This window comes from Pyrus communis, chromosome 4, assembly GCF_041283825.1.
Source record: "Pyrus communis isolate YQ-2024b chromosome 4, ASM4128382v1, whole genome shotgun sequence".
In the NCBI taxonomy this organism is placed as follows: Eukaryota; Viridiplantae; Streptophyta; class Magnoliopsida; order Rosales; family Rosaceae; genus Pyrus; species Pyrus communis.
In genome coordinates this window covers 7,603,858-7,630,341 of record NC_142568.1, presented here as the reverse complement: position 1 = coordinate 7,630,341, position 26,484 = coordinate 7,603,858, and the positions used below count along the sequence as shown (strand labels likewise).

Genomic DNA, 26,484 nt, shown 5'->3' with positions numbered 1-26,484 from the left:
CCTGTCTTGGCCAAATAAGTTTGCCAACCCATTGCATGGTCAAGCTCCTGTTGTGGTGGAAGAGGCTCGTGGAGCCTTCACTTTGGAGAATGGGGTTACTCGGGTCTCTACTAGCCTCTTCTCTTGGAGTACATGGAGATTAGAGTCCTAGTGGGTAAACTCGTGGGTAAACAACTGGATGCTAGGACTATTAAGTGGAAGCTTGGTCTAACTTAGGGGGAATAGAGTCAAAAACCCTTTTTATCTTTACCACTTTGGGCATAGGTGGTATGCTGTTGAGTTTACGAATGAGGAAAAATTGGAGTTTGTGCTGGACCATAAGCCCTGGTATATGAGAGGGCAAATATTTCATTTGGAAAGGTGGAGCATCCAATTTCGTGATACTGACTTTATATCCAACCTGAGACTTTGGGCATCCAATGATTTGTATAGACCTTCCCAGTTAGCCCCTAGGTTGCCTTCTTCAGGTACCTTAGTGTTCTCAAATGTCCCTTAAGGCAAGATCTCAAATTTAGGTGTGCAAGGTAAGTACTCATTTCGATTGGTTGTATTACAAGAATGTTAATTATGATGCTAGAGGGAAGCTAAAGGGTTATTATCTTTTTCTTGGTTATTTAAATTCTAATGTTCCTTTTTATGATTTCGAAAGGGTAATTATTAATGTTTTCGTGTGTGCTTGGGTTAATTTTAGGCGGCCCGAGGCTCAGCAAGCCCATTGTAGAGTTTGTTTCAGGCCGATTAGTATTCTGATATTTATCGAGGTTACGTGCTTAGGTGCATCTATTGATCTTCCCAGGGTGAGTATCTGATGCATACTCCGGGGTAGTATTTATAGATGGTGGGAGTTAGTTGCTGTGATCATCCAAACCTTGAATCCTCCCTACTTAAGTGTCCGCAGTTTAGCCATGACAGTCATCTCTCAACTTGAAGCCTCCTCCTCTAGGCATGCTCGCATTCCAACTAGCTCTAGGATCCTGTCTTGGCCAAATAAGTTTGCCAACCCATTGCATGGTCAACCTCCTGTTGTGGTGGAAGGGGCTCGTGGAACCTTCACTTTGGAAAATGGGGTTACTCGGGTCTCTACTAGCCTCTTCTCTTGGAGTACATGGAGAGTAGAGTCCTAGTGGGTAAACTCGTGGGTAAACAACTGGATGCTAGGACTATTAGGTGGAAGCTTGGTCTAACTTGGGGGGATAGGGTCAAAAACCCTTTTTATCTTTACCACTTTGGGCATAGGTGGTATGCTGTTGAGTTTACGAATGAGGAAAAATTGGAGTTTGTGCTGGACCATAAGCCCTGGTATATGAGAGGGCAAATATTTCATTTGGAAAGGTGGAGCATCCAATTTCGTGATACTGACTTTATATCCAACCTGAGAGTTTGGGCATCCAATGACTTTGTAAAGACCTTCCCAGTTAGCCCCTAGGTTGCCTTCTTCAGGTACCTTAGTGTTCTCAAACTTCCTTTAAGACAAGATCTCAAATTTGGGTGTGCAAGGTAAGTACTCATTTCGATTGGTTGTATTACAAGAATGTTAATTATGATGCTAGAGGGAAGCTAAAGGGTTGTTATCTTTTTCTTAGTTATTTAAATTCTAGTGTTCCTTTTTATGATTTCGAAAGGGTAATTATTAATGTCTTCGTGTGTGCTTGGGTTAATTTTAGGCAGCCCGAGGCTCAGCAAGCCCATTGTAGAGTTTGTTTCAGGCCGATTAGTATTCTGATATTTATCGAGGTTACGTGCTTAGGTGCATCTATTGATCTTCCCATGGTGAGTATCTGATGCATGCTCCGGGGTAGTATTTATAGATGGTGGGAGTTAGTTGCAGTGATCATCCAAACCTTTAATCCTCCCTGCTTAAGTGTCCTCAGTTTAGCCATGACAGTCATCTCTCAACTTGAAGCCTCCTCTTCTAGGCATGCTCGCATTCCTACTAGCTCTAGGATCCTGTCTTGGCCAAATAAGTTTGCCAACCCATTGCATGGTCAACCTCCTGTTGTGGTGGAAGGGGCTCGTGGAACCTTCACTTTGGAGAATGGGGTTACTCGGGTCTCTACTAGCCTCTTCTCTAACCTCAATATGGAGTACATGAAGAGTAGAGTCCTAGTGGGTAAACTCGTGGGTAAACAACTGGATGCTAGGACTATTAAGCGGAAGCTTGGTCAAACTTGGGGGGATAGAGTCAAAAACCTTTTTTATCTTTACCACCTTGGGCATAGGTGGTATGCTGTTGAGTTTACGAATGAGGAAAAATTGGAGTTTGTGCTGGACCTTAGGCCCTGGTATATGAAAGGGCAAATATTTCATTTGGAATGGTGGAGCATCCAATTTCGTGATACTGACTTTATATCCAACCTGAGAGTTTGGGTAAGAATTCCAAGGGTGCCAGTCCAATATAGGAATGCAGAAATTCTGGAGGTTAATACTGAACCTATTGGAAGCTTTATTAGGGCTAGTGAGGCTACTTTGTTTGGTTTAATTGGCTTATTTGTTTGTGTTTTTCCGGAGGTTGACCTTTGATTACCTCTTAAAAGATTAATTGTGATGAATGATGATGAGGAGTGTCTGCTTCTGTTAAGTTATGCGAAGTTATTTGAAATTTGTTTTTATTGTAGACGAACACGCTCTGAGAGGCACTCATATCCTGGAAATTTTGATAATGATTGATGCTTGCTAGTGGATAAGATTTTTTAGGATGAGCCGATGATTTGCCCAGAGAACTGCCCAGTTAGTGATGAGACTAAGAATGACCTTCAAGAGGGGGTTATGTTGTTGTTTCCTCAACCTACCTTGGTGGATGAGTTTGGTCATTCGAAGGGTGATGGTCTATCTCAAGGGGCAAATGTTTAAAAGCAGCATGAGGAAAATGAGAGGTGGTCTGAGGTTCCTATGAGGAGAGGTAGAAACCTCAGCAGGGGTAGAAGCTCATCTCGTAGGGATGGGAGAAGCTATGATAATGTTGTCAAGGGCAATATGACTTGGGTCTCGGGGCTGACTTGGTGTATAAGTTTTGCCTGGTGGCTAATTGAGGGTCTAGGTATAGTACCGTTGGTCGCAGGAGTGTTGCTGAAGAGTTGGGTAATGGTAGTAGTAGCAAGCGAAAAAGTGTGAAAGAGCTTACCGATCTTGGGGCTTGAGATTATGTTTTCATGGAAACAGAAGATGGTGTGCTTGAGCAAGTTCAGATGGGGGGAATAGGAAGAGGATAAAAAGTGAAGCTAAAGATAGAGAGGGTCCGAGTTACAACCTGGATGAAGTTGATTGATGAAGTTGATGCATTGGAATTGTAGCGGCTAGGGCAGGCCTGATTTTGCCAGCCAGTTTAATTGCCTTTGTAGTTTAAATATTTTAGATGTTTTTTTGTTTAGTAGAACCGAAGTTTAACCTAGATAGAGGTCTAAGTGCTAAATTGTCTAAGCGGTTCAGTAATATGCTTTTTGCCAGATGAGATGGTAGGGCTAGTAGTCTTTGTTTATGTTGGAACGTTTTCAATATTAATATTAATGTTCTTGCCCACAATTCTTAGATTTATTCACTGTGAAGTCACTGAAAAATGCTCTGCTAAGCAATTCTTATTTACTTGTGTTTATGCATTCCCCCAAAAAAGTCTTCAACCCCAACTTTGGAATGAAATTATATCTTTATTTCCTAGCAATAATCCTCTTCCTCCCTGGTTGCTGATAGGCGATTTTGATAACATTGTTAACTTGGAAGAAAAGTTTGGGGGTGATAGGAATGTTAGTGAGCATATGGTAAACTTTAATAATTTTCTTAATGAGGGAAGTTTAATTTCAATCTCTGTTACTGGGGTGCCATTTACTTGGTGTAATGGTCATAAGGATAAGCTATTATCTTTGAAAGACTAGATAGAGCCATTGCTAATATGAATTGGATTAATACATTTCCAGATGCTAATCTTCATAACTACCTTATCTTTGGGTCTGACCATAGTCTTATTCTTCTTGATACGAATAATCTTAGAAGTGGTAACACTCTGGGGGTTAGCACCTTTAAATTTGAGGCCATATGACTTTCTCATCCAGAGTTTAAAAGTGTTGTTGGGAAGGCTTGGGATCAAACTTTTATTAGCAGTGAGAATGAGAAATTAATGGGTTGTTTAGGGACTTTTAGATTTCTAGTCAAGAACTGGAATAAAGAGGTATTTGGGAATTTATTCGAGAGAAAGAAGAGTTTTCTGTGGGATTTAAATAAAGTGCAGGAAGAGATTATGAATAACCCTAATTCTAATAGCCAGTTTGTTAAGGAAATGTGGATCAAGAATCAATTTAATGAGGTTCTTAAGATTGAAGAATTATTCTGGGCCCAAAAGGCTAGAACCATTTGGCTACAGCTTGGTGATAGGAATACTAGATATTTCCAAACGGTGGCTAATGTAAGAAGGAAATGGAATGAAATTTGTAGAATCAAGGATAGTCAAGGCAATTGGTGGTAGATGGGTGAGGGCATGGAGAGAGTGATCGTTGAGGATTTCAAATCTAGATTTTGAGGCCTTCCCATGACGCTCTGGCGAGCTTCATTGACATCCTTGTTCCTTGTACAAGTAATGTTCATAATGATAATCTTAATAGGCCTATTATCGAAGTTGAAGTGTTTAAGATGGTTAAAAGTATTGGAGCCTTGAAAGCTCTAGGGTCAGATGGTATTCATGCTTCTTTGTATCATAATTGCTAGGAAATAATTGGCCCTTCTGTGGTTAATTTGGTTAAAGATTTCTTCTTGAATGGTTCAAGCCTTCATCTAATAAACCATACCAATATTGCCCTTATCCCAAAGGTGGAGAACCCTGAAGTGGTTACTAACTTCAGACTAATAAGCCTGTGTAATGTTACTTATAAGATAATTACCAAAATCTTGTTGAGTAGAATAAACCTTTGTTAAACAGTTGCATTTCTAAAAACCAAGGGGCCTTTGCTCCTGGAAGATCCATTCAGGATAACATTCTTATAGCTCATGAAATCTTTGCCTCTTTTAAGGCTAAAAAAGATAGGAAGGGTGCTATGGCTATTAAGCTTGATTTGGAAAAGGCTTATGCTCTTCTCAGGTGGGATTCTATTAAGGAAGTGTTGGCTAAGTTCGGTTTTAATGATCACTAGCTCAAGTTGATCATGGATTGTATTACATTGGCATCCTTCTCGGTGATTATTAATGATAAGGCTTATGGTTATTTTTGCCCGTCCAGAGGCATTAGACAAGGTGATCATTTATCCCTTTATATTTTCATCCTTTGTATGGAGCCCTTAATTAGACATTTAGATAAGTTAGGAAACTCACCTAAAAGTAATGTTGGTATTTTAATGGCACCTAGAGGTTATAGAATTTCTAATTTGATGTTTATGGATGATTGTTTGATTTTTTTTCTTGTGCTACTAGCATTGCGAATAGGAATATAGCTAGAGTTCTTAATAATTTTGCCCAAACTTCTGGCCAAAAACTAAACATTCATAAGTCTTCTCTTTATTTTTCTAACAACACCCCTAACAACATTAGGAATGACATTGTTAATATTCTTGCTATTCAACATAAAGCCACGATTGGCAGGTATTTAGGTATCCTTAATATTATTCTATGGAAGGACCAAGTTAATTCTGAAGAGCTTATTATCAAAATAAAGAATAAGTTAGCTGGCTGGAAAGCACATACTCTCTCTAAAGCTGGAAGACTAACTTTTATCAAGGCTAACCTGCTAGGTGTTCCCAATCATACTATGTTTTGTTTTAAATGTCCTGAGAAAGTTTCTGAAACTTTAGATAGAGAAAGTAGGAAGTTCTTGTGGGGAAAAGATAGTAAGCTTGTCCCTGTGGCCTAGAATAAAGTGTGCAGCCCTAAAGATAAAGGAGGTTTGGGCATTAGGAAAAGTAGCCATTTCAATAATGCTTGTCTAGCTAAGCTTGGATGGAAAATTTTAACGGATAGTCAAAACTGGTGGGTTCAAATTGTAAAGGATAAATATCTAAAAAGAGAGAGGTTCCTTAAAGCTAAAGTCAGACAACACCACTCATGTGCCTGGAAATGTATTCTTAAGTCCAAGAATATCATTAATTGGGGATGCGGTGGATTGTAGGAAATGGTTAGGCTGTCTGCTTCTGGACCCATAATTGGGTTTTTCCTTTCCCCCTATCCAACTTGATCCCACCCAGTAACTTGGTTAATATTGATTCAAACTTGAAAGTGAGTTATTTCATCACTAATGGTCAATAGGATTGTAGTCGGTTGAGCCAGTTACTTGATAATGACATTGTGGTTAAGATATCCATCATTCTTCTCCCTATGACACCTCAAGATGATGTGTTTTGCTGGGGCCCTAATGTGAATGGTAAGTTTTCGGTTAAGTCAGCAACGTGGATCCAAAACGGAAATTTTAATAATAATAATGTTAGTGGGCTTCTTAAGAAAATGTGGAAGCTTAAGATCCCTCATAAAGTTAAGATGTTTAGTTAACTTCTTATTTTAGGAAGATTGCATACAAGAGATAGATTATCCAGGTTGGTCAACAATTCATTCCTCCTGCCCTATGTGCGATGATGAGGAAGAGAATAAAGCCTATTTATTCTTGAACTATAACCTTGCAAGATTAATATGGAATGGTCAAGCTATTCCTAACTCTATAAGGTTAGATCAAAATCTCCATTTTATTGATTGGCTTAATGATCTTGAGGTTAAGATTGATGTTTGTATGTGTGCTCTTAGTAAAGCTTTACTCATTTGTTGGCAAATCTGGAAGGAACGAAACCAGGTGATATTTCAGAATAAAATGCCAAACCATTCCTGGATTGTTAAGGTTGCGGTTAATCTTGGAAAGGAGTTTCTTGAAACTAATAATTTAAGCCTTGTAAGTCAAAATGGTAACTCATCTCCCTATTATTCTAATATTCAATGGCGGCCTCTTCATAATGGTTTTGTTAGGCTCAACTTTGATGGCTCTGTGATGGACCAAGGTGCAGCTTCTAGTTTTGTGATTAGGAATGAGGCAGAGAATCCTATTACTACGAGGGCTAGACATACTGGCAAAAACACGATTTCTGTTGCGGAATGCCTTGCTTTGCAAGATGGACTTTGGTTGGCTAAGGCCAAAGGTGTGTCTCGTATCATGGTGGAAGGTGATTCAAAATTGGTGATTGAGGCTATTAAGGGTAACTATAACCCCTAGTGGAGACTAAGGACCATTTTGAAGATATTCGTTAGTTGGCTAAGTCGTTCTTGAAGATTAGTTGGAATCATGTCTTTAGGAAAGCGAATTTTCTGGCTGATGCTGCCAGTAGAGTTGGTTTTTCAGCTGATTTGCATATTTGGGATAATTTTCTCACTGTGGAAGCCTCCCAGGCTTTTATGTTTGATTGTACCTAAATTGGTTGCGACAAGTTGGACTTAGGCACATTCCTTGCACTTTTTCGCAAAGTCATTTAGATTTAAGGATTCCAGCATTTTCCAATTTAGTCAGTTCTTCAGTATCCAAGTTTGGCATTATTATGACCTAGACTAGGATGATGGCTTCCGTTTCTAAGGCATGGAAAATGGAGTTTCTCCAGTTGGTTTCCACACAATAGTGTGATACATCCATAGAACTCAAGACAATTCCTCTGTCTACTTACCTTTCTTTTGCTCAAGTCTTTTCTCCAAGCAATGGATGATCGTTTTGTCTGAAGCTTCTACTTGACCATTGCTCCGAGAGTATCGCATAGTGGAAGTAAGATAGAGGATTTCGAGTTCTTTGTACCAGTTTGTGACTTTGCAGATCATTGTTGGAGAATGGTGTGTGAAATGTTGAATTAGTAGTTGAAATTTTTCAAGACAAAAGACTTGAAGAAATTTTTCAAGACAAAAGACTTGACCACTGCACTAGTACTGAGACAAGGGCTCTGCTTCGAATCATTTAAAGAAGTAATCTATTGCTACTATAAGGTATACTCTGTTTCCTTAGCCTTATTGAGTTCTTTTGCATGCTGATGATTCATTGGTGCATAAGATGAAAAACTACCAGGTTGTTGTAGGGTTACGCCTAAATCGCCAGTTTCACAATTCTGAGAGATCGAGTTGAAGTGCCATTAAAGGTATGTAGAGTAGTCTTACTCTTCTCATCCTCCTCGTTGTTTCTTTAATGAAGAAGTTAACTTTGGATCTGTTATCTATCAGAACTCGGTTGACCATTGCATTTGAGATCTGAATCTTAATCATCAAAGTGTCATTATGTGAGAGCGCAGATCTTCCAAATCTTGATCAAAGAACATCAAGATGTTGGACTCGATCGGAAAAAGTTTGTTGATGGAAGCTAGCATTCTAGATTTTTTGCATGCGGTCTTTCTCTCATTTCTGGTATTGTCATATGCTTTTGCTCTTCGTAGATGCAGTTGACATTTAGTGTTCGTTTATTCACCAACCTTTGGTTATCATACTATTCTAAATCATGCTTAGGCTTTTTATGAGAGGTTTTGAAAGTTCGGCCATGTCATTTATCGTAGGTTTGGGGTCAAAATAAGTGTTGTCACGGCTGGTTGTTCTTCTGGAATTATGGTATTCAGGTCCTTAAATTTGAAAACAGCATCTTCTAGAGCTTCCACGCAAAGTTTGTTAACAAGTTTTGATCAATTCTCCACCTGAAAAGTCATCAAGATCTCGCGAAGTTTGTTGACAGAGGTATTGATCCTCATCAAGACTTCCCAAATCTAGTGTATGATACGGGTAACTTCATCGTTAGGGCCCCGTTGTTTCCTAGTGCGACAAAAGTGTACAAATCTTGATTGCTTCCTCAATAGGAATTGGTACATGCCTTCACTAAACTATATAAACTATCTGAACTAGACATGATGTGGTAGAGTGATTAGGATGGGGGAATATTAAGTACTAGCATTCACTGAACTATCTGAATTACCAATTCTTGGAATCAAATTCACACACCATCGCAGACAGAGGAGTTACACAAATCCGACAACCTGTAAAAGAACAAACAACAAAGATAAAAGTTGGGTATATATGAGGTACCGGCCAAAGGATCTCCAACAGTCAAGTTAGTAAGCAATGTAAGACTTAAACAGTGAGCAAGAGAATAGAGTATACGATAATTGCATTACCATAGATGAACCTTGGATGAGTGTATTTATACTAGTCAAGAGAGAGGCCTTTTAGGATATGGAATCCGTATTAAACTAGGAGAATCCAAGAGGATATTTAAGATTATATATTGTGTTCTCTTTAGAGTATGGTTACTGCAGCACATGCCAAGCCCTAAATTATAAGAATCTCCAAGAATATTGGAAATTAGTATGATCCCCAATCGAATCAGGTCGCCTACTTTTTTGGAGCTCAGTAGGATGTGGTGGCATCATTGGCTTGTTTGATCAACTCAATCTAATTCGAGTTGTTGAGTTCATGACTAGACTTCTGAGGTATTGTATTCTGATCCATCTTACTCCGGCTTGGAATATCATGGTCCCCTATATTTCATTGATTATGTTAAAAAAAAAAAAAGATAAAAATTGGCAATGATACATGGCTAATTAGTAAGATTATATTGACCTTTGACTACATAACCTTACTCATCATCTATAAGATTTTAATTAGTAATTCAATCTAAATTATTTCAAGTAAGAAAAATAGTAAATCTATGATGCTAGGGAGTATAGATACTGCAAACTTTATAACTGTTGATTCTTAATTTATTATTTATTTTTAAATAAAGATCTAGCAGTTAAAATTCCTAGAATATGGCATACTTCAGGGAACCATAGAAAATCTGTATCACCAAATCTCTCTATCTAGGTAGCTCAGCCTAGGCCTAAATCAATATAAGTATCTAGGTAGCTCAGCCTAGGCCTAAATCAATATAAGTAGGCGGGTACATGTATTGTTTCAGTTTACCTATTTGATTGTAAGTAGTGTAAATCCAACATTATGGGACGTTACACGTACTTATAATGAGTTAGGATACTACTCATGCTGTGGTAGAACCTCAACTTCCTATACAATATCAAAGTAGGTTAACTAACACGTTGAGCCCAACAATCGATGTGCTACCACATCATCAAGTATGTGTTATGCTTAAATACCTCAAGCGTGAAGAGGCACATTAAGACCTGGTTTGGTACTGAGGTGATTCTGAAAAAAGCTGTTATCAAAAAAAGCTGGGAGCTGTTATCAAAAACAGCTGAGCTGTTTTTGTGTTTGGTAAACATTCAGCTTCAGCTTTTTTTCACAGTTTTGGGTGAAAAAAAAGCAAAAAACAAGAAGCTGCAAAACCCAGCTTTGAAAAATCGGCTTTTTTTCACATCTGTTTTACATAAAAATTTACCAAACACTATAATACTGTTTTTTTTTCAAAAGCACTTTTACAAAAAAGTTTACCAAACACTTTGCTGCTTTATTTCACAGCCGCTTATTTTCACAGCACAGCAGAATCAGTTTTTTTTCAAAGCACAACAATACCAAACCAGCCCTAAGAGTGGTGAATCTCACATCGAGGAATCAAGGAATCTTATATGTGCTTATAAGGAGCTTGGTTTCTACACATATTCGACACGTATGATGCCATTTTGTTTTTTGTTTTATTTTTTTATTTTTTCACTTTTGTGTTAGTGATGAAGAAGAGTGGATGATGGATAGTAGGAAAGTTGCTGAAAATATGTACAAGTATATACACACATGAAAACTAAAAACCAAAATTTATTTTAAGATGTTTTCACTTTCAAGATTTTGCTTTGATTGATTCCTCCTTATTCTTGCCTTGTATCCCATCATCCTTCTTCATCCCTCATTTCTCTAATATACATTCTTCATGTCTGAATCACAAAAAATATAAATAAAAAAACTTTCATCAGCATTCTTTGTATACAAATGTTCACTTGCAATTTCATTAATTTGAAGTAAATAATAATGTTTTTGGATTGCCAATAACAATTCTGAAACTAAAAATTGAAGTAAATAGGCATACCCATGAATTTATCCAGGCTTGTTATTTGATCCAGCCCAACCCAAAATTACTTCAGCCAAATTAGGCGGGCCTCCAAATCCAGGCCCTGTACTCTATTCTGCTTGCTCAAAAATTACAGGAATTTACAGCTCCTCCCCAAAACTTGACGGGTAGTTACAATTTCGCCCACTCTTTTACTTTCCGCGGGGTCTGTTGTTTCACCGATGCCCGTATCGAGCAGAAGAAAGTGCGGCCCAAAGCGGTTATAGAGTGCCCTTCATCCTATTGTCTTTCTCCAGAGGCACAGCCAGGTTTGCCTTCTTCTTTTCGTGGATCAATCTTTCGTCGAATTAGGGTTTTTTGTCGCTTCATAGTTTGTTCTGGGATCATTCGTTTAGGGTTTTGCATGTTTGGCCTGCAAGCTGTTTGATTAAATGCCTCAAAGAAGTATCTGACGAATTAGTTAGGTTTTTTTGCTCCTTTTTCGTCTGTTGAAATTTCTATTGGTTTAGTTTTTAATTGTTTTTCGTATAATGTGTGTAATGTTGTTGTAATTTTTGACATGAATTTGATGTTGTGGAGATTTTGGGTCGATACATATATACTAGGGTTGCTGTTTATGCTGCAATTGTTTGTAAAATTTTTGGGGTTGAAAATTGTGGTCTTTGATTTCACGTCTCGACTAGTATTAAGAATTACTGGGCGGCCATATTGATGTTTGTGGTCATACAAATCATAATTCTTATAGGAAATAGGTGAATGTAGACCACTATTTTTCTTATTCGGGAAATGCAAGGACTAGCTTAGGCATATTAATGCAACTTGAATTCAGTTGAACAAAAGTGATATGGTCTGCCTTATCTTTACTCGTGTTTCGCTTCCTGAGTTTGAAACCAGTTATAGATTAGGGAGTTTGAAACCTATTGGTTACACATTATGGAATAATAAGTGCTCCCAAAAAGATTGGGATAGAAAGTTTAACTGTCAAAATTTGTTCTCTATTGTATTTTAGTCTTCCATACTTGCATGTTAGTACTCTTCAAGTATAATTATTCCATTTGTCATAGATATATTTGCACAAGCTATACTGTTTTTGTTTGTAATATTAGGCTTGGAAATGTGAAAAGGAGGAAAAAAGTTAACAAGATGTCAAATAGTTTATTCTGTTTGAGTTGTGTGTATTTTGTCTTTTGTTGTCTCACTTCCACTTATAGATTAACTTAAGTTGATGTCATTACATGCCGTGGATAAGATATGTTATTGTGGTGATAGGTTTCTTTTCCATTCGTAACTTTGTGTTGATTAAACCCCACAAATGAGTCTAATGTTATCAAAACTTGAGGTTGAATATCTTTTATATGTAAATAAGATATCTTTATAAAAGAGTCTTTTCAAACTTTAGGAGGACATTGGAGTACGTAATCTCTATATCGACAATAGACTGTTGAAGTAAACCTTGTCTGCTGGAAAGTGTATGAACTAAGATGCCACAACTTAGGATTCCTTAGAGATTTGGGAGATGGGATTTCTTCAAAATCCACGGAAATCCGTTGTGTGTATCATGTATCATAATACATCTGTCTGGTCAATGAAGCTATAACCATTAACATTCAGCAACTGAATCCTTGTTTTACTTTGTTGAATAGGCTTTATTCTCTTGAACTTGATCTTGGATTTTAAATTTCAATATTTGTTATGCATGCAACATAATTTGTGAAGGTTTAGAGATACCTTGAATCACAATGGTACAGTTACATTTGAACTTTATTAAGTTTGTCATTTTTTCTTTGGTGTTTGATAATAATGTGTGTTCACAACTGGCTGTTGAATTTCATCCAAGAATGGGGCTGAGGGTCCTCAATTACTAGTATCCTACTGCCATTGTCCTTAGCGTGCGTGAGATGAAGGGAATTACATAGCTATACAATGTACGATTTGTGTATCTTTCAAACAATTTAAAGTTTTTGACTGATGAAATCACTCAGCTGGCTGACCAACCCAGATATTTATAAGATTTGAAAAAAAAATATAGGGTTAGTGTTTCACATTTGAAATTTCAAGTATGCGGGAGTTATGTTGGATTCTAATATCCCTATTCGAGGGTTAGTGTTTCACATTTGAAATTTCAAGTATACGAGAGTTGTGTTGGATTCTAATATCCTTATTTGACCCTATTGGTCAAAATCTCTTGCTATCTTCACACATGAATGTGGGCCCAAGGCCAGAATATGTATATTTCTGTTAGTTCTTAATTTAAATTGTAGTTTTCCTTTTCAATTTCTGACAGAACTCATCTTCATCTCTCAAATTCTAGAGTTTGTTGCAGCAATGTTTCACAGTTATTGGCTCTCTTTCGATAGTCATTTTATTTAGGTTCTAATTGGGCACAATTGCATAAATATTTCCAGCCTTCTAGGTATGCTATTAGGGAACTGTCCCACCATGGATAATTTTAGTATTCAGATTAGCTCCAATCTGGTTAATAAGCTTGTTGAGGATGGTGAGAAGTCAAAGAGGAAACCTAGAAGAACTAAAAAGCTACCACGAAAGCCTTTATAGCCCCAAGTGAAGATAACTCAGAAGCAGGGTTCTGATGACTCTAAAACACTTAAGGGGCCAGGTGCTAAAGGATGGCCTTTTCAGTCTCCTCTATTCGTGCCTGTAACGCCTCATTCATAGTCACCCTATAAGGAGCTTGATGCCATCAGATCTGTTCTGCAAGAGAGCGAGAGGGATATGGAGCGGTTGCAGAAACAAGAGGAGAACATGCTGCAGGAAGTAACACAAAAAGCCAAGGAACTTCATGATAAGGAGTTCAAGCTTCCGTTCCAGAAGCCTATGCCCTACTCAAATGAAAAAGATGCTTGCTTGTCTTACTACAAGGAGCATGTCGACAACCCTCGGAAATGTGCTGGTGTTGTTATAAGTTTTGAAAATTACACTTGCAGAATTAGGCAGCAAATGGGTTCAGCAGAAAAGTAATGAAGTATAGGGATTTTCAGGTCATATACTCGATTGCAAGCCGATTTCCAAGATTTTGGTAGTATAAAATAAACTAAACACTAATTAGTGCCATATTCTTATATTGTCATCACATTTATGTTGATTCTTCAACTTTACACACCGAAACTGCTGCTAATTCACGAGAACAAGTGAAATGTTCACTATTTTAGTCGTGTCTATCACAAATTTACAAGTTTTTGTATTCAAATCAAGCATTCTTCCTCGCGTTAAGATCATGTGAAAAGTATACTGGATCTTGATACTGAACATGGATTGCTCATCAATTGTGTATGGTAACATCTACTGATTCAGCCGTATTAACCTACATGCGCGTGAGCGATTGATGGAATTCTCTTATAGGACATCTACAGTCCAATTTTATCCGAGTAGGATGAAATCCACTATTCCTTATTCAGAGCCACTCAATCATTATTCTAAAAACCCATTTGGTGTTGGTTGCCTACTCAACCTTAGTGCACTATCGTGCCTTCTTCCACTCTTTTCTTCATGGTTACAAAAGTTGACAATATACAAGTAGATGGATGATGAATGGGTTTGGAAATGAAAATTGTATGGAGCTACCAATTTTTCCCTTGAACTTTAATTTTAGTTGATTATCCAAACTTTTATAATTAGTCAATTTCCCTATTGAACTTTAACATTAGCCGATTACCCCCATGAACTTTCATAAATAGCCAGTTTCCCCCTTCACAATAGATTTTAAAAACTTTCATCTAATTTTTCATCCATTTTGATGACACAGAAAATACATGACGACCACATGGGGGCAAAAAGAATGGAAAAATTGATTGATGAAATTTGGATGAAATTTTTTAAAATCTAACGCTAGGGGGAAATTGTTATTTATAAAATTTTAAGCGGGCTAACCGGCTAAAGTTAAATTTCAGAGGGAAAATTGGCTACTTATAAAAGTTCAAGAGGATAATTGACTAAAATTAAAGTTCATGGTAGAAATTGACAGCTTTATACAATTTCAGAGGGCAAACTAAGAAATACATCTTCACATATATATAATAAAGTTAAATTGCACTAAATTCATCCATCTGATTTATTCGTCAAATAATGTGTGTTCGAATACATTTTTGTCTAAAATAATGGGAACAAACAAAAAATCCTAGCATAGTATTAAAAAGTACATAAGAAATAAAGAAACAAAAAAAAATAAATAAATAAAAGAATTGAATACCTCATCTTACGAATTTGTGCCAATGTCAGACCTCCGTCAGTTTTTCTGTTAATTTTTCTATTAGGTGCTGATGTGGCTAGAGACAGGACCCATTTTATTAAAAAATTAATTAAATATTTTAAAAAATTAATTAAATATTAAAAAATAAAAATAAAAACAAAAAAATAAAAAAAACCCATCAACCCGTGTCCCCATCCCTAGATCCCCTTCTTTCCGACCCAACCCTCTCTCTCCTCTCTCTCTCTCGCCTTTCTCTCTTCTCTCTCCCTGCAACCTGCATCCCTAAAATCCCAAAACCCAGAAACCCTTCCCACCCAACCTGTAATGCTCCACCTTAACCTGCCCCTTCTACAGGCCAGGGCACACCAGCACCAGCGACCCCGCCACCTGCAACATCGCGCACAACCCCTTGGGGTTCGCGATCGTCTCAACGAAATAGAATCTCGACGACACCGATTCCGCCCCCGTTGTCGAAGTTGCGGAGAAAGAGCTCGCATAATGGGTAGCAGTTTTAGATCTGGAACCCGTGGTCCGTCCCCATGGCAAATCAGGCCTAGTCTTGGTTAAAGCATACGTGGAAGAGTGATGGAGGCGAGTGGGGCGCTAGGGGCAGACTCCAGGGGCAAGGAGGAGAAGGGAATGTTGTTGTGGAGGTTGTGGCTAGAGTTAGGGTTTGGGGGCGATTGGGGGTCATGGTTGTCATCGCTGGAGTCAATGACAGATGTAGGGTTGTCGTTGGTGGGATCGGAAAGGAAGGTTGGGGGAGGGACGGGTGGGAAGGGTTTCTCGATTTTGGGATTTTAGGGATGCAAGTTGCGGGGAGCAAGAAGAGAGAAAGGCGAGAGAGAGAGAGGAGAGAGAGAGGGTTGGGTGGTAGAGAAGGGGGGATCTGGGGTGGGGGGACACGGGTTGATTGGTTTTTTTTGTTTTTAATTTTTTTAATATTTAGTTAATTTTTTAAAAATATTTAATTAATTTTTTAATAAAAAAATAGGTTCCGTCTCTAGCCACGTCAGCATTTAACAGAAAAATTAATAGAAAAACTGACGGAGGTTTGACATTGACACAAATTCGTAAGATGAGGTATGACATTGTCAATTTTAAAAGATGAGGTATGAAAGTATCGTAACATCAATAATTGAGGTAGTTTTTTGTAATTTACCAAAAAAAAAAAAAAAAAAAAAAGCAAGAAAAAAATAGCAAAGAAATGGAAAGGTAGAAATGTTTTCGCAGTTCAAACTTCAAAGGACAACTGTGAGAAAATGAGGGACACGAGCAAGTCATGTGCAACGGTTTTAGGAGAGTTCAGAGTTCTATGCCTTTTCCTCGGTCAAGGGCCAAGCGAAGACCACTGATTTATCGCCGTGGTTTTTCATTTCCTCGGCACTCTTCCTGCATCCTTCCCTCCAAAATCGCCGATCCCAGTTTGCGGGTACCGACCGCTCCGGTCTTTACGCTTTCAGACCATATTTTACAAGCAGGTGCCCTCTCTCTCTCTCTCTCTCTGTAAGTCTAAATTCCGATTAACAACATGAACTAATATAACTGAGTTGCTTAAGCTCAATAAAAATAAATAAATGTTTATTTAGTTACTGAACTTTTGAATACTTATTTACAAGTTAGGTTGCTGTTTTGGATTAACATATTTGTCGGTTGGAACGAATGATTTTGTGGGTTACTGGGAAAATTAACGTATAGAGGAAGATATGTCTGAAAGAAGAAGACATGAATCCACTGCGGCCCGGACCCCTGGTGGTTAGGGTCTTCTGTTCAATGTACCGCGTCTCTTGTTCAAAACCTCCCTAATATACATTAGTGTAGAATATCGCTTGTGATAAACAAAAGACATGAACCCATTTTGATGTTAACTACATTGAAATGTTTGGAAATTGAGGAGAAAATCAAGAAGAAATGATGAATAGAAGGATGAACACAGAGATCTTAGGGAGAGAGAGTTTAGAGAGAGAAATATGATTTGTATTAACTGAGAGAATGAAGATTAGGGTTTTACACACTTTGTTGTTATACTAGTAAGCCTAACAACTCTAACCAAATACTAACAAACTTGCTAACTATATTTCTAACTGTATTGCTGACTTGTACCCTTAATATTTGAATGTAGCTTGTGCTATAGAATTTGAATAAGTTAGAAAAACTAAAAGAGGATATATGTTGCCACTTAGCACTACGGTCTAGTGGTATTCCTCTTTAAGTGAGGTTTTAGAATCGAATCTCGTGGATAACGAATTTGATATCAAATTAGGTTGCTCATTGTGTGGCTTAGCCGAACTCTCCCTCCCCTTAGTGTAAAATTTATCTTTGTACTGAAAAAAAAGAAAAGAAGAGAGGATATGTGTTGTCTTTAATGTATAGAATTCTGCAGCATAAAATTGAAGAATTTGATGCCTAAAGATTCATGGTAAATGCTTCATTGAAATGCAGAGTTTGTTTTATTGGGATGGATTGTAACTGAGTGAGATATTAGAGTTCCCAAGTTAATCACTGTGACAAAAGAATGTGTAACAAATTGTGCATATTTAACTGGCATTGTACTGTATTACTTGACTTCGTTTGTATGGATCCGGTACAGAGGTGGGACATCTTCCGTGTGAATTTCTTGTTTTAGTTGCTTATACAGAAAATAAATGAACAAACAAACAAAAAGTTGCGAAGATGCATTTGCTATTAATGGTGTTTCAGTTCAAACTTAGATAATGGAAACGAGGAATGGGGTTGTAAAGTTAGTGAAACCTTAGGTAGAAATGGATACTTGGATTGAATTAGCAATTTAGCATGCTTAGGTGCTTTCCTTTTACCATGTAACAATGAATGATAAACAATTGTCGGGAGATCCAGGTAATGGCAAGTAGGTGTTTGAATATAGAATGTTATTCTGGAAGGCATTTCAAACTATTTGTTTTCTTCTTCTCTTGCATCAAATAATGCCTTTATAGGACAATTACTGCAATGTGTTGTAACATTTATATTCATTTGAATGGAAATAATAGTTATTGCATTTTTGTTGTCAAAGATAATGGTTCGTGGAAGAGATGCGTGTTGGGAACACTGTGTCCTGGTTGATGCAACAAAGCAGAAGGTTAGGTGTAATTATTGTCAACGGGAGTTCAGTGGAGGCGTATACAGAATGAAGTTTCACTTAGCTCAAATTAAAAACAAAGATATAGTCCCCTGCACAGAAGTTCCGACTGATGTGCGGGATAACATTTTAAGCATAATAAGCACTCCAAAGAAACAGAAAACTCCCAAGAAACCAAAGGTTGATAAGGCACTTGCAGCCAATGGTCAACAGAATAGCTCCTCTGCTAGTGGTGGCTTCCATCCTAACCATGGGACTAGCGGACAGAATGGAAGCACATCCCCGTCTTTGTTGTTTCCGTGCCCTTCACCGGTGGCACACCTAGAAGTGGGTGATGCTCAAAAGCAAAAGCAGGATGTTGCTGATAAAAAAATTGCTGTGTTTTTCATCCAAAATTCTGTCCCTTTTAGTGCTGCTAAATCCATATGTTATCAGGAAATGGTGGATGCTATAGCAGATTGTGGGGTTGACTACAAAGCCCCAAGCTACGAAAGCCTACGATCTTCTCTTCTGGAAAAAGTCAAAGGTGATATACATGATTGCTACAAGAAATGCAGAGATGAATGGAAAGAAACTGGTTGCACTATCTTATGTGATAGCTGGTCTGATGGTAGGAACAAATCACTTGTAATATTCTCAGTTACATATCCGAAGGGAACTCTGTTTCTGAAGTCAGTTGATGTATCGGGTCATGAAGACGATGCTACTTACTTGTTTGAGCTGATTGAGTCTGTTGTCTTGGAGGTAGGTGTTGAGAATGTTGTGCAAGTTATAACGAATACTACTGCCAGTTATGTTTACGCAGGAAGACTTCTTATGGCCAAGTACAACTCATTGTTTTGGTCTCCTTGTGCGTCTGATTGTATTAATAAGATGCTGGAGGATATCGGTAAACAGGAGTGGCTAGCTACTGTTCTGGAAGAGGCAAAGACCATCGCTAGGTTCCTATACAGTCATCCATGGACTTTGAGTACGATGAGAAAATTCACTGGTGGAATGGAATTGCTAAGGCCAAAAATTACTAGATTCGTGACTAATTTCCTCACCTTGAGGTCCATTGTGATTCAGGAGGACAATCTAAAGCACATGTTTTCCTTGTCTTCAGTATACAGTAGACACCCTGAGGCTCAAGCTATTAAGTCGTCGTTGTATTTAGAGAGATTTTGGAAGCATGCACGAGAAGCTGTGAGTATTTCTGAACCGCTACTTAAAATCCTTAGGGTTGTTGACGGGGATATGCCAGCTATGGGGTACATGTATGAAGGAATAGAGAGGGCAAAAGTTGCAATAAAGACCCATTATAAGGGTATCGAAGAGAAATATATGCTGATCTGGGATATAATTGATCAGAGATGGAATATGCAGCTTCACTCATCCTTGCATGCAGCGGCAGCTTCCCTTAACCCTTCGGTATTCTACAGTCCAAACTTTAAGATTGATTTAAGGATGAGAAATGGATTTCAAGAAACCATGTTGAGGATGGCTACCACACATGACGATAGAATGGAAGTAACAAAAGAACATCCTATGTATGTTAATGCACAAGGTGCTTTTGGGACGGATTTTGCAATCCTGGGAAGGACACTGAATTCCCCAGGTATGTAAACTTGCAATTATTATCAAAGTACTAATGAAACAAAAAAATTTGAAGCATGTGCTGGTTATATAATTATGGTTGCCAACATAATCCAATTTGACTACTTATGGCCTGCTTGATTACTATTTCGTTTTTTTGTTATTTGTTTTTATTTCTGTGTTAAGTGAAACAGGTCTGACAGACCAATTTTGAGTATTGAACATGTACTTTCTCAGTTCCCCTTTAAGGGCTTGTTCGTGATGCTTCTAGAATGGCGTTAAGCTTCATCTAACAACAAAAAGTGCTTTTGATTACGTTTGGCATAAAGACTTTAAAAAAATTCTTTGTTTTATAGGATCGCTTTATAGAGAAGCACTTTCCAAGTGCTTTCCAGGAAGAGCCTGAGTTTCTAATAAAAAAATTCGACTTGTTTCTAAGAAAAGGATTTTTAGTAAAAGCGTTTATAAGCAAAAGTGTTTCCCATAACAGTCCCAAACGAGCTTTAAGACTGATTAATGGTTTTTTCTTCTCCAATCATCTGTCATAGGACAGTAGCTCTTCTTTGTTATTTTGGTCTATATTTGTTCAAAAACGTGGGGTATGTATCTAACATTTCTCATACATTTACAGGAGATTGGTGGGCAGGTTATGGTTATGAAATTCCCACAATCCAGAGATGTGCAATACGGATACTGAGCCAACCATGTAGCTCCCATTGGTGCTGTTGGAACTGGACCACCTTCGAGAGCATGCACAGCAAGAAACACAACCGAGGAGAGCTGGAAAAATTCAATGATCTGGTTTTCGTACACTGCAACCTTTGGTTGCAGTCTATTTATCACCACAGAGATGGGAAATGCAAACCCATTGTGTTTGATGAAGTAGATGTAAGTTCTCAATGGCCTACTGAGTTGGATTCTTCTGTCCCACTTTTGGATGATTCATGGCTGGACAACTTACCCCTTGAATGTAGAGGTAGTCCCTAAAATTGTTCAGGGAGAAAAAACGAAGTACTATATATATGTATATTCATATACGCATGTGTATAATGTGTGTTTTTTATTAGGTAATTTTGTATGATATTGTAAGTGATATCCGCACATATTTTTCGCTTGTTGCACACCTTTATTTTTGTTGGGGAAACTTGATATAAGTTCAATTTTTTGAGCCAATACTAGGAATAGTCTAGGTTATTAAAATAAGTCCAATTTGTTATCTTTAATTATTTAATTATCAATAGTTATCTGTTCAATGATAAGATTTATTATAAAAATCAAATTTCTTCCCAATTATCTCTTTGCTTATTTCTTTTCATTTATCTTTTTGTTATTTCTCGTTCTTCCTTCTACTTTAAACCCCATTTATAGATTTTATTTTTAATTTTTATAATCAACCTATATCACAGGTTAATTATATTTATTTACCTATATGACAGATTCTTTTTTTATAATCAACCTGTCATAGATTAATGTGTCTTGCTTCTAGGTATGTTATGTTTTTTTCTACCTTTTAATTAGGTTTCATATCTCATGTATAGGTATTATATACATTCATATATTTGTTACTTGAGTTAGGGTAGAATGCTTTGCATATAAATTTATGTTAGTATATTAGTTTTTTTGTTATAAGATATTAAATATATTCCTTTGGAGTTGGAAAATGCATAATATTAGAAGATTTTAATTGATTTTTAATATTTTTAGAAAATATAAAATGAGAATAAAAGAAATAAAAACATATAATTAGATAATTGGACTCATTCCTAAAAACACTCTACGTTTTTGGACCTGGATCTAAAAGCCCCTTATTTGTTTATGTCCATGGATTATCATTTATTTAGGGTTTTAACCACAAATGGTCCATAAAATTGACCTACTCTATTAAGATGATCCTTGAAATTAAAAATTAATCAATGTAGTCCTTGAAAATAGGCGTTGTCAATCAATGTGTTCCTTTTATCACAATTCTACTAAAACTTCAGTTATGTGCTTATGTGCCACATACGAAATCCCACAAGTCTAATTAAATATTGCCACGAAGATTAAAAAAATTAAATAATGAAAAAAAACAATTTTATCTTTTTTATAGTTAAAAACTTGAAAAAAAAAAATTCAAAATTCTTCCGGCGAGGCTAAGACGATGTTTTTCTCGTGCGCGGCTTCGGAGTTCGTGGAGTTGTTTGTGGGAAGTGAGGGCGTCGAGAGTGCTGGACTTGTTCGAGAAGGCCAAGTTGAAGGCGTCGTGTATTGTGTTCATTGATGAGATAGATGAGGTGGGGAGGCAGAGAGGCGGGGATGGGCGGCGAGAGGGAAGGCCGGATGTTCTTGGTTCAGCGTTGTTGAGGCCTGGGAGGTTTGACCGACAGGTGACTGTCGCCAAGCCCGATGTTGATGGCAAAGTTTTTTCTTTTATTGAATAGAATCTCCCCGAGAACAACTAGTTCTGATACAATCAAATAATAGGCTCTACAGGCAAAAGACGGTAATGATCTATCGCAGATGTGAAGGTATCATACTGAATGCCTACATCTACCAGAAAATTTGCTTCACGAAAAACATGTGCCCACGAGATACACTCCAAGGACCTGGCAATATTCTTGACGTCCTCAATAATATTCAGAAGCCGCCAGGGAACATCGCTCGTGCCCCGAACCGCATCGATCACTAGGTTAGCATCAGACATTCCACAACCTTAACAATGGTTTTGCCTAGGGATTTAGCGCCAGCAATCACCGGGTCATCGTGTTCATTCCTGACGATGAAGCCAGCCGCCGCGTTCGAATTCCTCACAGAGCCGTCAAAGTTTACCATAATCATTTCCCACATTTAAAGACAGCGTTACCACTCTAGCCGGATAAGCTTTTGCCTAATTGAAACAACTTGGTTTTCTCATCTTCCCAATTTGCGAGCAAATAAGGAGAGCAACAAGGATCTGTTCCAAGCCCCATTTATAATAAAGTGACTTACCTTAAGGCTTAAATGTAGTTGAACTAACTGATCTTCCTGGAGAAGGTTAATGATAGTGAAACGAAAAACCCAATTATGATCTAGAGCAAAATGTTCCTCCTATTTTCCATGATCCATTTCATCCCTTCAATAATGGATCTTGCATTCAAAATTCCTTTTCAGGCTGCAGAATGATTCTATCTAACCTTTGCCTTCATAAAGTATTCCCACCTCAAATATTTCTGCTTAAGATTTACTCTACCAGCTTTAAGTTTATTTTTTATTCTTAATATGATATCCCTTGTCTTCATAGGATCTTTCTAACATATTCTTAAGTATTTCCCAATCGTAGTTTTGTGTTGGATTTGAATAATATTGACAAATATCATTTCAGATCTGACTAGTAGTATTCTTCAAAAAATAGAGGGACGATTTATTAAAATTTATCTTCGTTGATGGCAGAGTTTAAATCCTGCAGGTTAGTCACTATCCCCAATATTGGTACAACATTCTCAATCTTAATAGCATGAAATCCAAATACATATCTACTTTTCGAAAATGATTTTATGTAAATATGTTTTTCATTATACAATCTAAAGAACAGTAGGGTGATGGAATTGTTCTTTTCTTATTCATTCACAGAACTAGGGTTACACTTTTATACACAGATTGCATATCACGATCCTACTTTATTGCCTATAATCAAGGCTAACTGGGAGCTAAATAAGAAAGTAAATAACTAAAATTAATTTACAATATTTGACCAATCAATCAGAATCAATCAGAGATCTCTTTCTTAACACTCCTTCTCAAGTTGGAGTGTATGTTGATGACACCCAACTTGCCAAGTAAGGTCTCAAACTGTGTCGAACTTAGTGGCTTGGTGAACAAATCTGCTGGTTGATTTGTTGTTTGTATATAGGCTGTTCGCACCATCCCTCCTTGAATTTTCTCGCGTACTAGGTGACAGTCTATTTCTATATGCTTCGTTCGTTCATGGAATACTGGGTTTGAAGCAATGTGCATGGCGGCTTGATTGTCACACAATAGTGTAACAGGTTGTGCATGATTCACTCGCAAGTCCTTCAAAATATTCTTGAGCCATGTGACTTCGCAACAAGTAGTAGCCATGGAGCGATATTCTGCCTTTACACTAGAACGAGATACGGTGCTTTGTTTCTTTGTCTTCTAAGAGATAGGTGCTTGTCCAAGAAAGATACAATAACCAGTTACCGATCTTCTTGTGTCTTTACATCGAGCCCAGTCAGCGTCACAAAAAGCTTGTAATTGCAATGAACCTGTAGTAGGTAGAAAAATTCCCTGTCCAGGAGCTTGTTTCATGTATCTGAGGACTTTATGTGCTGCTTCAAGGTGTGGTTGTCGTGGCTTATCCATGAATTGGCTCAACACATGAACCATATATGTTAGGTCCGGCCTTGTAATTGTTAAATAAATTAACCTGCCTACGAGCCGTCTATATGAAGATGGATTATCCAACAGTGTCCCATTTGTTTGCGTGAGGGACAAGTTTTGTTCCATAGGGAACCGTGAGGGTTTTGATCCAAGGAAACCAGCATCATCTAATATTTCCAACGCATACTTGCGTTGACATAAAGTAATTCCCTTGCTTGATCTTGCAACTTCTATTCCCAGAAAATATTTGAGCTGTCCTAAATCCTTTAGTTTGACATGTTGGGAAAGAAATCGTTTAGTCTCTTCAATCTCTTGAAGGTTATTTCCTGCAAGTATTACATCATCAACGTAGACTAGTAATGCCATAAATTTACCTTGACGACTTCGGACGAACAGTGAGTAATCAGACCATGATTGATGGAAACTAGCGGCTTTGAGGGCATTAGATAACTTGATAAACCATTGTCTCGAGGCCTATTTTAAACCATAGAGTGATTTGTGTAGTTTGCAAACACGAGTCTCCCCCTTTCGTCCGAACCCAGGAGGCAAGGTCATATAGACATCTTCGTACAAATCACCATTCAAGAATGCATTGTTCACGTCGAGTTGGTGGAGATGCCAACCGCGAAGTGCAGCAACGCTCAGAAGGACACGGACAGTGGTGAGCTTGGCAACATGAGCAAATGTTTCCCGATAATCAATCCTCTCTATTTGACTGTAACCTTTCACAACAAGGCGAGCTTTGTAGCGCTCGACACTCCCATCAGGTTTGAGCTTCACTTTGTACACCCATTTGCAGCCAATGGGACGTTTGTGAGATGGTAAGGGCACAAGAGTCCAGGTATGATTTGCCTGGAGTGCGGCAATCTCATGTTGCATGGCATCACGCCATTTGGAGTCCTAAACAGCCTGTGAAAAACTAGTAGGTTCCTTGACAAGGGTGAGATTAGTGGTGAAGGTTTTGTGATTAGGAGAGAGGTGTTCATATGATAAATAATGGGAGAGAGAATGGGATGTACCTGACGATTGAACCATGCTCGTGGAAGAGTTGGGAACAACGCGGGAGGGGAGGGTTGCCTTTACGTGAAAATCCTGCAAAAAAGTGGAGGGTTTGGTGGGACGCGTGCTGCGACGAGGGGGGTGGGGACACGGGAAGAAGGGGACGGTAAGGTTAATGGGATGGGTGAAGGGGGAAGTGGGGAAGTAGGTGATGGGGGGTCTAGGATGAGGGGTGAGGAAATAGGACTCAGAATAGGGGAATTAGTTATGGTTGATGAGGGTGGGCTAGGTTCATTAAATGGTGAAGTAGAATCAACAAGGTGATGGGAAAAATCAAGATGAAGGTCCCCTGATATGTATGCGGAATTGGGGGACTCATTAAAGGAGGCCATTGGGGACTGCAGCAATGAAGTGGGAGTAGGTGACAAGGTGTGGTGTTGGGCAACAGAAGCTTCATTATCTTGATGGGGAAATTGGTCCTCAAAGAACACAACATCCCGTGAAACAACGACTTTCTTTAGAGTGAGATCAAACAGTTGATAACCCTTTTAGCCATACGGATATCCAAGAAAAACACAACGTGTTGCACGGGGGTCAAGTTTAGAGGGTCTGTGTGCGTGTGTGTAAGCAAAACACAAACTGCCAAAAACTCTTAAATGGGAATAATTAGGTTCTTTATGAAATAATTTTTCATAAGGTGTTTTACCTTGGAGGAGTGGAGTTGGTGTACAATTGATAAAATAGGCTGAAGCAAGTATGGCATCCCCCCCCCCCCCCCAAAGTGTTTTGGCAGACATGCTTGAAAAAGTAACGCCCTAGCGACGTTGAGCAAATGTCGATGCTTACGTTCAGCAACACCATTTTGTTGTGGTGCGTTGACGCAACTAGACTGATGAATAATCCCTTTGAGAGCATACAAAATCTCAAGTTTAAATTAAGGACCATTGTCACTTCTGATTATTTTGACCTTAGTATTGAATTGAGTTTCAACCATGTGGATAAATTTGACTAAGAGATCTTTTGTGTCAGATTTATGCTTCATCAAATAGACCCATGTGGTCCTAGTATGATCATCGACAATAGTAAGGAAATATTTGGCACTTGAAAGAGAAGGAACCTTATAACCACCCTAGATATCAATATGGAGTAATTCAAAAGCTGATTTACTAGAAATGGAACTTAATGGAAATGGTGATCTTGTTTGTTTAGCCAGGGGACAAATTAAACAATTGTTGGTTACACAAGACTTATTATTGAAAAAGGGAAATAACGAAGACACTTTATGAGATGGATGTCCAAGACGTTGGTGCCAAAGATTTGAAG

The 26,484-nt window shown here is 38.0% G+C and overlaps 1 protein-coding gene and 1 pseudogene across 2 annotated transcripts; both read left to right on the top strand.

The window, feature by feature from the left end:
- The first annotated feature begins 13,295 nt into the window (after nt 1-13,295).
- Nucleotides 13,296-13,903, top strand: LOC148697382 (uncharacterized; annotated as a pseudogene).
- Nucleotides 13,904-16,438: 2,535 nt separating this feature from the next.
- Nucleotides 16,439-20,926, top strand: LOC137723415 (uncharacterized). 2 transcript variants are annotated; one of them, XM_068462608.2, is made up of 3 exons: nt 16,439-16,612; nt 18,163-19,825; nt 20,435-20,926. In XM_068462608.2, the coding sequence occupies exons 2-3, from the start codon at nt 18,166-18,168 to the stop codon at nt 20,788-20,790; spliced, it is 2,016 nt and encodes a 671-aa protein (XP_068318709.1). In that variant the 5' UTR covers nt 16,439-16,612; nt 18,163-18,165; the 3' UTR covers nt 20,791-20,926. The 2 variants fall into 2 exon arrangements, with proteins under 2 accessions (XP_068318709.1, XP_068318708.1); XM_068462607.2 differs by lacking the exon at nt 16,439-16,612 and having other exon boundaries at nt 18,010-19,825.
- The last annotated feature ends 5,558 nt before the right edge of the window (nt 20,927-26,484 follow it).